Source organism: Orycteropus afer, unplaced genomic scaffold (genome assembly GCF_000298275.1).
Source record: "Orycteropus afer afer isolate SDZICR_OR568_19922 unplaced genomic scaffold, OryAfe1.0 scaffold00039, whole genome shotgun sequence".
NCBI classification, from domain to species: Eukaryota; Metazoa; Chordata; class Mammalia; order Tubulidentata; family Orycteropodidae; genus Orycteropus; species Orycteropus afer.
The window spans coordinates 1854480-1870784 of NW_006921626.1; the positions used below are offsets into that span (position 1 = coordinate 1854480).

General features: G+C 38.3%; 1 protein-coding gene across 1 annotated transcript in view; it reads right to left on the minus strand.

The window, feature by feature from the left end:
- Nucleotides 1-5257: 5257 nt before the first annotated feature.
- Nucleotides 5258-16305, minus strand: part of EPRS1 (glutamyl-prolyl-tRNA synthetase 1) — a 118757-nt gene continuing 107709 nt past the window's right edge. The window contains exons 30-33 of the mRNA XM_042780420.1: nt 16011-16171; nt 12492-12570; nt 5510-5574; nt 5258-5408 (exon numbers count right to left, since the gene is read on the minus strand). Coding sequence (XP_042636354.1) covers nt 5258-5408; nt 5510-5574; nt 12492-12570; nt 16011-16171 — 456 coding nt within the window. The remainder of the gene's footprint in view (nt 5409-5509; nt 5575-12491; nt 12571-16010; nt 16172-16305) is intronic.

A 16305-nucleotide genomic window follows, 5' to 3' on the forward strand; every position in this document is an offset into this window, starting at 1 on the left:
CAGAATAGAAATGCCCCACAGGGCTTCCAAGGCTGTAAATCTTTAGGAAAGCAGACTGCCTTATCTCTTTCTCTTATCTCACCAGTGGCTGGTGAGTTCCAATTGCTGTCCTTTTGATTAGCATCCAAATGCCTTAACCACTGCATCACTGTTGTTGTTGTTATGTGCCATCGAGTCGGACCCGACTCATAGCGACCCCTCCTTGGGTTTCCGACGCAGTATCACTACGGAAGTAGATTGCCCCATCTTCCTTCCAAGGAATGGCTGGTGGGTTTGAACCGCCAGCCTTCTGGTTAGCAGTCAAGTGCCGTAGGCACTACGCTACCATCTAGAGTTCCTTAAATTACTGTAGAGTTCCTTTACATAGTGAATTGTTTTAAAGTAGCAAACTTCAAGGTTTTTTTGTATTAGTTTTACTCATCTGAATCTTCAAACAGTAGCCTGAGGTTATGTCTCTGCACCACAGAAATAGGAGTATATTCAAATTTATCACCAGGGGCTATAGTATAAGAGGTGGTGGTAATTAGTCTCTGATTCAATTTTTCAGGCTATTGCCATTGTCAGGTTTAAAAAAAAAAAACAAAAAAAAACCTGTCCCCTAAAAGCATTTGTTAGTTTGCAGAAAAACAGGAAAAGTTACTACTGCACTAGAGCTATGTATTAGTAGCAGCTTCTAGCTGACAATAGCTATTACTTATTACCCATGTGTTAAGTGCTGTACCTTACTCTGTGAAATAAGGTAACTCTACTAAGTAAGTATTAGACTTCTCTGCTTGTTACAGCTGGAGAAACAAGCAGTTTATCCAGCTACTAAGGGCAGAAGATTTAGAAAGCGTTCTTCATTACCATAAGTTAATAAGAAATTCTGGTTTTGATTACAAAAAATGTGTCCCAAGTATTTCAGTTGCTCATTAAGCTAGGTATATGAATACATATACTCAAAACAGTAGTTTTGAAAGTATACTGCATTTAATCTGCTTTCAAATGAGCTTCCTATCCATTTAGGGTCAGATTTTCTGCCTTCACACATAGTATGTATTTTCATGTCTTTGTACCTTCTCTTCCCTGTACCTGTGATGTCCTTCCTCATTCTCTATTAAGATTCTACTTATCCTTCCAAGACTAGCTCAAAATTCACATCCTTTTTGAAGTCATTTCCCCTTTATTTATCATTACCAAGTGGAAGAGAGAATTGGAAGTGTCTGAAGTAAGAGCTGTGCCAGGTAGACTAGAAATGGAGGCAAGGAATATGGAATAGAGACAGGAAGCAGCATTTTGTTTACTGATGTGATGCAGTGAATTACTTAACATGGCTCTTCCTGCCATGGTGTTTGTGACTTCCCACCAGATGACTGCGAGGGACTACGCAGTAGTGGGGTGGGCAAAGGGGAAGGGGATTGGAGAGCTTGTTAATAATGTAAATTAAGTACATAGCACCCTTGTGGGGGTGGGACCATGTATATAAGGTGTATAAAACCCTAACACAGGGATGGGTCAGTTCTGCAATCTCACTAGGATTTAAATGAGCCATCCTTAAGGCAGAAAGGGGGATCTCACTGTCATCAAGAGAGAAGAGCCCGTAGTGGAGTGCATCCTTGGACCCAAGATCCCACACTGAGACAGCAGGGAGACACGGCAGAGAGATGGCAGCAGTAAAGGCAGCAGAAACAAGAGACCAGCTCAAAACAGAGTAGAGGGCTTGCTGGCCCATGGAGCAGAAAAGCTGAGTGCCTTTGGGCAGGAGGCTTGCTGGCGGGGTGGGGTGCACCTAATGGCAGAGCTAAATGAGCTCTGTAACATTTGCCTGAGCAGGACAGAGGCCAAACTAAGAGGCCCAGGGCCAGAGAAGGGTGTGCCTGCAGGCATGGCCAAGGGAAGGCTGTCCTGATCAAAGAATTGTATCCTAAGCATTCTTGAACCTGAATTGTAACCTGTTACTTCCCTAATAAAGGTACTCTGGTGGTGCAGTGGTTAAGGTATTTGGCTGTTAAGCAAAAGGTCAGTGGTTCAAACCCACCAGCCATTCTGTGGAAGAAGATGAGAAGGTCTGCTTCCATAAAGATTTACAGCCTTGGAAACCCAATGGGGATCACTATGAGTCAGAATCAACTCGATGGCAATGAGTTTGGTTTTTTGGTTTGGTTACTTCCCTAATAAACCTCACAAACATAAGTATTGTGTGTGAATTGTGTGTGGACATCACAACGAATTATGGAACACAGCAGAGTAGAGAGTGCCATGGGAATGAGAGTCAGTGTCAGAACTGTCAAAAAGTTAGAGGGTGGTGGCATGGCTGACCTCTGCCTCACAGGCATCAGCCTTGGGCTAATGCTGCTGGTAATAATTCTGTCTCCCCATAGTGAAGTTAAAGGAGGTCAATCTCGCTCCCACGCTGTTGTAGCAATGGGAAACTGCAAATGGTTAGACTGCAAAGGACAGTGCTGGGCTGGAGATGAGACTGAACAGGTAGGACTAGACTAGACTAACAGGTTTAAATTTTATCTTGTAGTTGGTAAGCCCTGGAAGAATTTTCAGAGAAAGAAAAACATGTTCAGAAATTAGGGAGAAACAAAACAAACACCTATGGTGGCATGGGAACTGGCCTGGAGATAAGCCCAGGGACAATTATAGTAAATAACACAAGAGGTAACAAAGTCTGAAGAGAATCTAAGAACTATGAAAGGGTACCACCCCTGATTTGACAGTTGGTGGTACTGTGGTAGCTTGCATACAGCTGTGATGCTGGAAGCTATGCCACTGGTATCTCCAATACCAGCATGGTGACTCATGGTGGGCAGGTTTTGGCAGTTTCCAGACTAAGAAGAAAGGCCTGGTGATCAACTTTAAAAATAATCAGTCAATTAACCCTATGTAAAACAACAGAATATTGTCTGATAGAGTGCTGGAAGATGAGCTCCCTAGAGTAGAACCACAACAATGCACAAAAGCATAGCTATCATCAGGACGGCACAACATTTCATTCTGTTATACATAAGGTCACCGCCCAACAGCAAGTAACAGCAACAATGAAAAGAGAAATGAAAGATAACAGCAATTAAGTTTTGCTAGCAGAAAGAATGTGGGTGATGCTGTATTAGAAGGGCTGGTGAGAATGATTCAGATTTCTGGCTTGGGTTACTGGGTACATTTTGGCAGTTCTAATCTTCCAGGCAGGAAATACTATAGGAGGAGCAGGTCCAGAGTAGAGATTGAAATGGGGCTTTTGGGACATGTTGACCTGAAATGTTCATGGAACACTCAAAAGTCTTCAGTATGCAGTTGGAATAAATGTCCAGAGCTCAAACCTAGAGATAAAAATGTTGGATTCATCATCCAAGTAATGTTATTTAAAACCATGGGATTAGATGAGGCTGATTAAGTAGCATGAAAAGAGCGCCAAGTATGGAAGTGTGGTACAGCAATGTCTAAGGAACAGGCCAAGAACAAAGAGCCAGTAAAAAAGAGACACATAACTAAGAAAGAGTCAGAGAAGTAGGAGATCAAGTCACAAGGGTAATTTTAATAAAGAGTATCAAATGGATATGCTAAGGCAAACTGAGATGTGACTGTTTAGCTTTGGTCATGAGTGTCTTTAGTGATCTCAGTGGAAACAGGGTTGTGATGGGGGCAGAAGCAGGATGAGGGAAGAGTGCAAAGAAGGAGAAATAAGGAGGGTGGTTGCTCTTTCAGAAATGCTAACTTGTTGAAGTGTAGATAGTAACTAGAGAGAGAAGCTCAAGGGAAGGTACATATTTTCCCCTCCATTTGTAATTTTCTTTTTTTAAAACAGAAAGATGTAGGGCAATTTTAGATTCAGTAGAAACACCAATGGAAAGAAAGTACTTCAAGATATAAGAAAAATTGTTATAAAAAGTCAGGGAAAGGTTTATACATGGAAGGAAACTTTCTTTGTTGGTTACCAGGGGTGGGAGGGCAGGGGAGGGGAGGGGAGGGAGCACTGCAAAAAAAAAAAAAAAAAAAAGCATCGACCCATGTCACTTTAGTTTTGTGTATTTCACTGTATATAAACTATATTTCATAAAACGTATTTAAAAAAAAGATAAGAAAAAGCAGACAGTTGGTGGTTAAGGTCTGAGATAACACAAGGATTGCTTAGATCAAGAACAATTACCTAGGTCTTAATTATAGTTGATTCTTATTATTCACAGGAATTATGTTCTATAAAGTTACCATAAACACTGAATTAGTGAATACTAAACCACAGGAGGGAGCTCTGGTAGCATAGTGGTTAAGACACTTGCTTGCTAACCAGATGGCTGGTGGTTCAAACCCACCAGCCACTCCTCGGAAGGAAGGTTGGGCAATCCTACTTCCGTAGTGATACTGCCTCGGAAACCCAAGGAGGGGTCGCTATGAGTCAGGTATGACTCGATGGCACATAACAACAACAACAACAAACCACAGGAGAAATACAGGTTTATGTTCCCGCAAGCCCCTATTTTCACCAACCAAACAATATATAACTTCGTTTTATGTGTTTCTTTTAAAAACAGCTTATTTAATATACACTGTTAATTCATTTACACTGAACTCATGGCCAACAGCACTGTAACTCATGCCTGAATGAAGCTTATACAACACACACATTTTCTCCATAAGACACAACACACCTGCTTATGCTTAGGATCACAAGATAGTATGTCAGCAGTACACTATGGAGCCATTTTAACAGTGAAAACGCCAACAAAAAGCACAAAAAATGCAAAAACATGGCCCTAAATTGACCATGTAAGGACACTTATTCACATTAGGAGAGTTGAAACAAAGTCACTTTATTCATCCTCAGCTGGGAATATGCACCTCTGGTGATTCTAATTTTTCACAACTTTGCACACATCCATGAATGGCCACAAAAGTGCCCTGTGTATTGATATTGGGGTTACAAATCAATTTTAGTGAATAGGTGAATTTAGAAGTACAGAATCCATGTATAATGAGGCCTGACTATATCTTTATCTCTTCAAAGATAATTCCTTGTAGTATATAGTGCGATATTTCAGAACAAATGAATACATAAAACACAGTTAATTCATGGTATTTATTATTTGGGTTGTTTACAGAAAAGTCTCTTAAGTTAGGCATAAGAATAGATGTTTGTCTCGTACGACCTGCTTTTAGAACTTTTTATTTTAAAAAATGAAAAAAAAAAAAAAAACAAACCCAGCTATATCTGGGAAGATATTGGTAGCAATTTCTTAAAAAAATGAGGATTGAAGATAGGGGTTCGCTTTATCCCTTAGTAACTACGACCAAACAAGGTATAGTACTTGGCAGGGTTCTTGCCACAGACGCATTTGGCTCCAGGCTGCAGCTCACAGAGTGGTTTGAAGGGGGTGCAAAGGCTTTTAGCTCCCATGGATGGAGCACCGGGTTCAAGATCTTGATCCCTGAAAGAAAAAAACAAGAAGGAGCCCATTCATTTATGCTATATACTTCTATTCTTTTCCACTGCCATACCACAACCATTTTATCTGTTAATTATGTTTACCTGGCAGTGGTTTTTTTAATCCAATCTTCACAGTCAATTTCTCCACAGAATGGAATCTGAGCAATCTAATAAGAAAACGAAGAAAACATTCAGAATTTAAAATTCCTATTCTATAACATTTGAGTTCTCTATTAAACAAGCTAAAAGGATAGGTGTCCCAGTGTTTTTCAGGCCATGATACTTTTGCAAACCTGCTAGGGACTTTGCTCAGAAGGTATAAGAGGAAGGAAAAAGTGTTTCTCTGCTATCCAAAACTCACAGACTATAGAATCACAGGACATAAGAAAGACAGCTTTACAATACAGTGAAATGTCCCAGTAAACTAAATACATTAACAACTGAAGAGAACGAACAATAGATGAGGAGATCTGAGTCCAGACTCGGGTAAAACTCCTTCACTCATTTCAGTTTTGGACCACTGCCTGGTTTTCCCATCAAAGTGGTTATGAGGAGGATGAAAGGGAGATTATAAATAGAAACAGATTTTTAAAGTGTTATTAAAAAAGAGATAGCCCCCACTTTATGCCACAACTTTAACATATTAAGGTAAATGATTCATTTTTTCAAAGTCTGAAAGTATTTGAAGGTCAAAAATCCTTTTGTATTGGAAAAAAAAATCTTGCCATTTTTCTTTGTGAGACCACATAGGATAATGGGCAGAATCAGGAAACCGAGATTCTGTCAAAAATTTGAAATCCACTACATGTTTGAAAATCTCTGGGACTTGGTGTCCTTTATTATGTTGGACTAGACAAGCATTAAGAGTCCCTTCAGTTTTAAGTAATAAAATTTTCATAATGTATCTATTTCAAAATGAGGTTTGCCTGACATAACAATTATATAAGAGTCCTAGAAAAAATTCCCAGAGATCAATGTTAACAGTAGAAAGAGCCACGGTATGGAGAATCCCTACACATCAGGAATATTGTTTATAAATAGCTAAGAAGTTATCCAGCTTCCACATCAACTTGTGATCAAGAATTTCCCGTTACACATTCTACGCTCCAAAGTCCCTCCTGCAAACCCGTCTTTACATTTGGGATTTGGTTAAAACGTCTCAAAGGGATTCTCTAAGAAGAAGTAAAGTGAAAGAAAATAGAGATTAGGAAGTTATAGAACACCCAGTAATTCATCCAGTGAACAATGTGTTAATTATTTAAGTGCCTTATGTTTACTCAGTAAAACATGTTAGCCTAATTCCCAAAACTGAAAAGCTATTATTTTGATTATCTGCTTCAGAACAATTAATAGTTGATACTTTTCAAGGCAAATCCTGGGAGGTGGGAGCAGGTGGGTGGGGAAAATGTGGCAAAAAATGGTAGAATTATTTGTGCAAAATGAAAACAAAAAGCAAAACTAGTTCTACGAGAGCTGAAGTAACAAAAAGTTACTTCTGTATTGTGACTTGGTAAATCGTTAGAATTTACTACACAAACAATAAACATGACAAATATACACTCATAAACATACTGCTTGAAATTCACTACAAAAGAGAATGGGGAAAACTTTAATCATAGTCTCTAATTATACAATAATTATACATTATGAAGAATGGGAATTCCAGAACACTTAATTATGTTCATGAGGAACTTGCACATAGACCAAGAGGCAGTCGTTCAAACAGAACAAGGGGATACTGTATACTTTAAAATCCCGAAAGGTATGCATCAGGGTTTGTCATTTAACCATACTTATTCAATCTGTATACTGAACAAATAATTCAAGAATCTGGACTATACAAAGAAGAACAAGGCATCAGGATTAGAGGAAGACTCGTTAAGAACCGACAATATGTAGATGATACAACCTTGCTTGCTGAAAGTGAAAATGACTTGAAGCACTTACTGATGAAGATCAAAGACTACAGCCTTCAGTATGGATTACCCCTCAAAATAAAGAAAATAAAAATTTTCACAACTGAATCAATAAGCTACATCATGATAAATGGAAAAAAGACTGAAGTTGTCAAGGATTTCATTTTACTTGGATTCCAAAATCAGTGCCCATGGAAGCAGCAGTCAAGAATCAAATGACATACTGCATTGGACAAATGTGCACCATAAGACTTCTTTAAAGTATTTAAGAGCAAAGATGTCACTTTGAAGACTAAGGTGCACCTAACCCAAACTATGGTATTTTTAATCACTATATATATGCATGTGGAAGCTGGACAATGAATAGGGAAAACCGAAGAAGAACTGAAGCATTTGAATTATGGTGTTGGCAAATATATCATGGACTACCAGAAGAATAAACAGATATACGTTGGAAGAAGTACAACTGAAATGCTCCTTAGAAGCAAGAATGGCAAGACATTTCTCTCACGTCTTTGGTCTTGTTTTCCACTCCTGGAAAAGGATATCACATTTGATAAAGTTGAGGATCAGAGAAAAAGAGGAAGACCCTCAATGAGACTGACTGACACAGTGGCTGCAACAATGGGGGATGGCACAGGACTGGGCACTATTTTGCCCTGGAGTACACAGGGTCACTGTAAGTCAGACCAACTCAATGATACTTAAGAACAACTAACAACAAATTAAACAACGATAAAAATATTAAGACTTAATTACAAAGAATCTCTTTGGGTAGAAAATTTAAAACTAGCTTCTTTGAAACTTCTACTTTTATTAACTTAAAAAAATTACATTTGTTTATAACCAGTAATTTTTACAGTAAACAAAAATTCTTTTACAGTAAATAGTTTTTTAACAAAAAAAAAAAAACTTTAGGAAATTTTTATTTCTTAAATAATAAAGTAAAAGATTTTAAATTTAAAATGGTTGTAGCATATGAACAAACTCATGTAAAGATGTTATTAGATACACGGGACTTAGAAATGGTAACTTGGTAAAAATTATGTTTTACTTTTTCTAGGTTCAAAGACCTGAAATATCTGGTTATTCATGCATGTTACTCATTATTTTGAAAGGATAGGGTGTATTCTTAGGCTATTTATTCAGCGTTGGAAAGGTTTTTAATTTTTAATTATTTCTATATCTACATTATAAAAAAATACAATCTTTCACAATATGTAATTTCTTAAATGCTTTAGTAGAAAATACTAATGGTGAGAAACTCAAATCAATGCTCAAAAATTAAAGTGATCAATAAAGTAGATTAGTAATCTATGGAAGCTGTAATATATATATACACATATATGCATATGTCTATCTACCTATCTATATCTATATATATATACACATACATACTTCAGTTACAGATGTTATTTCTTTTCCATTTAATTAAAATCCTCCCTATGAAAAAATCTGCTAAAATCAAGTCCTATGAAGTAAAGAGATGAAAATTAACTTTTTTTTTTCATTTATAGCAATAGGGAAGAGGGGAAAAATCAAACTTTTGCCTACATTCAAGTTCCAAAATTCCCTTCTTTTTTCTTTTCTCCTGCTAATAAATACAATTTTATTTCCAACAGTGTGGTTTTCAGTCAACAGATCTATGCTGACCAACATGAGGTGAGGTGGGAGATGGAAATGACACTAAATACAAGAAACAAAATTTGTTTTCTGATCCCTATGTGCTCTTTAGCTTTACAACTAAACACCCTATGCTCTGCTTTAGAATAGATGATGAAATCCCTACAGTAGCTTATCTAATATTAGAATAAAAGATATGATTCCACTAATACATGCTGAGATTCATTTCTGTGAAAGCAACAGATTAATAGATATGTTAGTTACTTTATTGATTTATTAACTCTTATGCAATGTCTTAAGACTCTTCTACAGAAATGACTACCCTATTCTATAAAAAAGGAAATGAAAAGATTCAATAGTTAATGGAATAAAAAGAAAGTAATCATAAATAGATTACAGTGAAAGGAAAAAGATACACTGTGTCAGATGGCTATCCAATCTCTAGCCCAGTATTAGAAGTAGGCCACTGAGTCAAGTGACAGATTATGGAACCTAGAAAGGAAATAAACCAGGACTAACAGGAGATCAAACACTGTGGAATTATGGATCTGAAGATGATCTTGATATTTCTATTTTACATTCATTTTACAGTCTAGCAAATTGAGAGCCAGAGAGATTAACTTATTTGCTCAGCTTACAAAATCAGAGACATAGTTAAAAAGCTATGAACATAAAAACAGTAATAAGAACTTGGAGGACATTATGCTAAGTGAAGTAGGTCAACCAACAGAAGGACAAATACTGTATTAGTTCATTATTGTAAAAAGTCAAGGAAAGGTTTATATATGGAAAGAAACTATCTTTGTTGTTTACCAGGGGTGGGAGGGAAGGGGAGGAAACACTGCAAAAATTAAAAAAATAAATAAAACAGTAATAAGGAGAGAAGTGCATTAAATGGAGTTAGAAGAGGGGTCTATATTTTAGCACCAGCTCTGCTTCTGTGTAGTTTGAAACAGTTTATTTAAATTCTGGGCCATGGTTTTCTCATTTGTAACCTAGGGACACAGTACTGGTTGTATATTCAAACATGTACATCAGAACATTGATGTTCATATGCAATTCATTCTTATAATTAATAATTTTAAAAATCAAGTTCACTTCCTTATAACAAGCAAAGGTTCAGGCTAGGAACACACCAATATATGAAATCTATGATGCTAAAAGAGCCATTAACCACCTAACCAAAAAATCCTAGGGAATTTTAAGGAGCCAGAAGTATACACTCATTCTGACAAACATATTTAGATATGTGCAATAATTCTCTTCTCCCCACATTATTAAGTAATTCAATCAATTAAGATCTGGATAAGAATGTATAGCTAGGGAATTAAAAGAAACTGACTTTTTACCTTGTTTTTGGAATAGGCATACTACACTTCTTAAAAACAATGCTTACATTAGGAACTTATATCTAACTAAAACAACAAAATTTTCAGTAATAAAGACTAATGGTAATATAGAATGTCTTTTGCTTAGCCAGCATATCAGGCATAAGAAAAGGCTTTGACACAGTAAGTTTATAAAATGTTACTCAAAAATGATGGAAACAATTAGCCCAAGGATAGGATGGACATTGAGACCAGAAGAAATAGATGGTGCTACCAATGCCAACCACTCAGGAAGGGATAAAAACTGGAAAACCTGGATAGAGTGGAAGGAAAAACATAGAACAAATTAAAAAACACAGTAATGACCAGAAGTACTGGTCACATGGAGTCTGGTGGGACCCCCAAGATTATGGCCCTAAGATACACTTCGGGACTGGGATAGGACTCACTCCCAAGGACTGGCTCTCAGCCCAGCAGGAGAAAGATTTACATGCAGAACACCTAACCCAGACTGATGCACCCATCTACTCTACGGAGATACATCCCTTGGAGCAATAAGCCATGAGGCACCATTCATATGGAGGGAAGGCTGGATAGACAGGAGTGCACAAGTAAGAAGGGCACAGGCAGGGTGGGTCACAGGGAAGGGAGAGGAGGAGAGTGGGTTAGGGTTGGGGATGGTAATTGGGGAGTGAAAACAAATGTACATGAACTGTTGAATGTAAAACAAATTCTGCTCTGCAAATTTGCACCCCACACAATATAAACAAATAAATAAGAATGATACAATGTTGTAATCAGGGCTTTGAACCAGTTCATTCAGGTTTAGCACTTTGCTAGAAATTTGCATTTCCATTCCAGATACACTGAATCAGCCACTATACATAATGTATAGATGAAAATCATCTGGGGAGCTGTAAGAATCACCTGGGGAGCTTGTTAAAATGTAATCCTGATTGAGTATCTCTGTATGGGAAATGCAAATCTCAGCATTTCAGTAGGCTGAACTGGACTAAATCATTTCAAAGCCTTGGATGTAATGCTTTGGAAAACCAAACTAAACCACTGCCATCAAGTCGATCCCAACTCAGAAGCGACCCTTTGGGACAAAGTAGAACTGCCCCACAGGGTTTCTGCTAAAGGGGCAGGGAGCTGGCATCTTCTGACCTCCTCTAACTCCAAGAGGGGAAGACAGAATCACCATCAGCAGCTCAAGGCCTGTTCCCATAAAAACAGACATGCTGCCACCCTTCAGCCCTCTTACCAACCCTGACACCAACCATCACTTCCACAGCACCTACCACCTCTCTGCTGGGTTAGATAATTTGCTACATGGCCACACAGAACTCACAGATTATGGGGTTTACTAGGGAAGCAACAAGCTACAATTCAAATTCAGGAACATGCTCAGGATACAGTTCATCGGTCAGGACAGTCTCTCCTCTACTGTGTCCTTAGACATGCCTCTCTGGCCCTTGATCTCTCAGCCTGGTTGCTGCCTCTGTAGGCCAGGTAAGCCTGCCACTCTTGCTGGTGCCTCTTGGTTCCACTGCTGCCACCTCTCAGCTGGCCATCTCTCTCAGCCACGTGTCTCTCTCTCAGCTGGGCATCTCTCTCTCAGCAGCATGTCTGTCTGTCTCTCTCTCTTTTTCTCTCTTAGCAGTGCATCTCCCTCAGCAACGTGCCTCTCCCTCAGCACCGTGCCTCTCTCAGCTAGCAGTCAGAGGGATTCTTTCTGCTCCTAGGAGGGGTCATTTTGAGCCTGGCACAGTGACAAAACCAAGCAATCCCAACATCAGAGTTCTACACACCCGAGAGATTAGTTCGTGCTGCCCCAGGTGGATGACTTTAACAAGTAGCTACTCAGTTGCTCATGGCAAAGTATGAGTTACAAAGACTATGGCTAGAAAAATCACATCACGTAATTTAAGTTTCTAAGGCTGTAAATCTTTATAGAAACAGACTGCCTTGTCTTTCTCAGGTGGAACGGCTGGTGGGTTCAAAGTGCTAACCTTTTTGATTAGCAATAGAATGCTTTAACTGCTATGCCACTAGAGCTCCTTAATGCTTTGGAAAGCCAGTGGAAAATAAAGAGTATATAATGCTGACTAATATACAATCCCTTTGTATGATTAATACCAGGCATAAATTCAGTGGGTCATAAAATAAGATTTACTGCAATGTTTTTATATTCAAAACTTTCCAAACGACTCTTACCTTTCCAGAATCTAGTACCTTCTGGAAGTCATCCATCGTATTTGCCACAACCATATGAGTCTTAAGGTCTTGAGAAGCCCTATCAAAGAAAAATTAGAAATAATAATAATTTTCTTACAATTTTTTTTTTTAATGTAAGCTTAGCATAACTTAAAGAAGCACCACTTGTCTGCCAGTTTGTCCTACTGTGGCTGCTTACATGTTGTTGTGATGCTGGAAGCTATGCCGCTGGAAGCTATACCACTGGTATTTCAACACCAGCAGGGTCACCCACAGTGGACAGGTTTCAGTAGAGCTTCCAGACTAAGACAGACTAGGAAGAAGGATGTGGTGGCCCACTTCTGAAAAAAACTGATCACTTAAAACCTAATGAAATAATGAAACACTGTCTAATACAGTACCTTATGAATAGTAGTGGAACAATGTTTGATATAGTGCCAGAAGATGAGGTGCTCAGGTTGGAAGGCACTCAAAATACAACTGGAGAAGAGCTGCTTTCTCAAAGTACAGTTGACCTTAATGACATGGATGGAGTAAAATTTTCAAGAGCTTTACTTGATAATGTGGCATGACTTGAAAAGACACAGGTGCAAATATCCATTAATAATTGAAACATGGAATATATGAAGTATGAATCTAAGAAAACTGGAAGTTGTAAAAAATGAAATGGAACACATAAAGATGGATATCCTAGGCATTACTGAGCTGAAATGGACTGGTATTAGTCATCTGAATTAGACAATTATATATCTACTATGCCAAGAATAACAAATTGAAGTGGAATGGTGTCACATTCATCGTCAAAAGCATTTCAAGATCTGTCTTGCAGTACAATGCTGGCAGTAAAAGGATAATATCCATAGCGCCTATAAGGAAGACCAGTTAATATGACTATTATTCAAATTTATACACCAACCACTAAAGCCAAAGATGAAGAAACTGAAGATTTTTTACCAACTTCTGCAGTCTGGCATTGATCAAACATGCAATCAAGATACACTGATAATTATTGGTGAATGGAATGCAGGAGTTGGAAACAAGGGCGACCTTGGTAATAGAAAGGATGCCAGAGACTGCATGACAGAATCTTGCAAAACCAGTGACTTATTCATTACAAATATCTTTTTTCAACAACATAAACAGCAACTATACACATGGACCTTAACAGATGGACTACACAGAAATCAAAGACTACATCTGTGGAAAGAGATGACGGAGCTCAGTATCATCAGTCAGAAAAGGCTGGGCACTGACTATGGAACATATATCATCAACTGCTTACATGCAAGTACAGGCTGAAGCAAAATGGAGAGCAGCTAAAGCAAATGGAAGAAATGATTAAATAAAAGAGCTAAACAGAAGATATCACAAGGCAGCTCAAGAGGACAAAGTATTATAATGAAATGTGTAAAGACTTGGAGTTAGATAATCAAAAGGGAAGAACAGACTCAGTATTTCTCAAGCTAAAAGAACTAAAGAATTCAAGCCTCAAATCGCAATACTGAAGGACTCTGGGAAAAATATTGAATGATGCCAGAAGCATCAAAAGAAGATGTAAGGAATATCCAGTACCAAAAAGAACTGATCGATGTTCAACTATTTCAGGAAGTAGCATATGCTCAAGAACCAATGGTACTGAAGGAAGAAGTCCAAGCTGCACTGAAGAAATTGGCGAAAAACAAGGCTCCAGGAAATGATGTAGCACCCATTGAGATGTTTTAACAAACAGATGAAGCACTGGAAGCACTCATTTATGCCAAGAAATTTGGAAGACAGCTACCTGGTCAACTGACTGAAAGAGATTCATATTTTACCCATTATAAAGAAAGGTAATCCAAACCATATCATTAATATTGCATGTAAGTAAAATTTTGTTGAAGATAATTCAAAAATGTCTGCAGTAATATATTGACAGAGAAGTGCCAGAAATTCAAGCCAGATTCAGAAGAGGATGTGGAACAAGGGATATCATTGCTGATGTCAGATGGAACCTGGCTGAAAGCAAAGAATACCAGAAACATGTTTACCTGTTTACTGACTATGCAAAGGCATTTGACTGTGTAGATCCTAACAAATTATGGATAACACTGTGAAGAATGAGAATTGCAAAACAATTGTGCTCATGAGAAACCTGTACACAGACCAAGAGGCAGCTGTTTGAAGAGAAACAAGGGGATACTGCATGGTTTAAAATCAGGAAATGTATGCATCAGGGCTGGATCCTTCCACCATACTTAATCAATCTGTATGCTGAGTAAATAATCCAGGAAGCTAGACTATACAAAAAAAAATGTGGCAACAGTATTAGAGGAAGACTCATTAACAACCTGTGATATGCAGACAACACAACCCTGCTTGCTGAAAGTGAAGAAGACTTGAAGCACTTACTGATGAAGATCAAAGACTACAGTCTTCAGTATGGATTATACCTCCCCATAAAGAAAATTAAAATCCTCGCAACTGGACAGTAAGCAAAATCTTGATAGATGGAGAAAAAATTGAAGTTGTCAGGGATTTCATTTTACTTGGATCTACAACCAACACCCATGGAAGCAGCAGTCAAAAAATCAGATGTATTGCACTGGGCATATCTGGGGCAAAAGACCTCTATCCATCACTGCAAACTTAGCAAGGAGCAGGAAGAGCTTAGAAAAATAACCATAATACAGGTATACGCCACTTAACATGCAAGATATATTCTGTGAACCAGGACATTATGTGTTTTGGATGTTGTGTAAACACCATTTTAATACCTATGGGAGCTTGTTTCAGAACAGCAGGTGGGGCTGGGTGTATCTCACCTCCTTCCTGCTCACTTCCTCTTGCTCTGCTCCTGCCCTCTCCCACTCCGCCACCATTGCTGCTAACCCCTGTTGCTCTGCCAGTTCCCCTCACCTGAGCAGCAGGAGCAGCCTGAACCCTGTAGCCCCTACCACTGCCCTTCTGCCCACCAGATAAAGACCAAGAGCCTGTGCCCAGAGCCATTTCCTCTGACTCACCTGCTGGTCTGGAATCTTTAAAACCATTAGGGGGAAATAACAGACAAAAGAAGAGCTGCTTTCTCCTTTTTTTAAAAAAAAAAAAAACCACTTATGGGACCATGGACATATATGCAGCTGGATGCTGTCCAAAGGAACATTAAGTGACACATACTTGTACAAGACTGAACCAAACTTACTGCTATTGAGTCGATTCCAACTCATAGCAACCCTTTAGGACAGTGTAGAACTGCCCCCATAGGTTTTCAAGGCTGTACATCTTTACAGAAGTAGAATGCCTGAACTTTCTCCCATGGAGTGGCTGGTGGGTTTGAACCACTGATCTTATGATTAGCAGCCTAATGCCTTAACCACTGCCCCACCTAGAGCTCCTAAGCCCCCCAAAAAAAGAATATGTAAGAACCAAAGGAGTTCAGAGAGAGAAACGTAACTACAATGGGGCAATCAAAGAATCCCTTGGTGTAGATTTCAAAGGTAGAGTAGGATTTGAAGATGAGAGACATAACATTAAGGAACTAACCTTGTGTAAAGATTAACATGGATATCTTCCAAAATAGCTTGAAGTTTACTCTCAGCCTCATTTTCAGTGACTGTCAATTTTTCTCCAGTATCTCGTCTAACAGCTACAAACTGACAGCTCTTCATATCACGTGGCCCAACTTCAAGTCTAACTGGAACTCCCTATAAGATAAAAATAAAAGATAGTTAAAATAATACACGCACTTCTTCCAATGAGTATATAGACTTATTTTATATTTTATAGTTTTATCTACTACAAACCATAAAAGTAAAAAAAAAAAAAAAACCACATATAA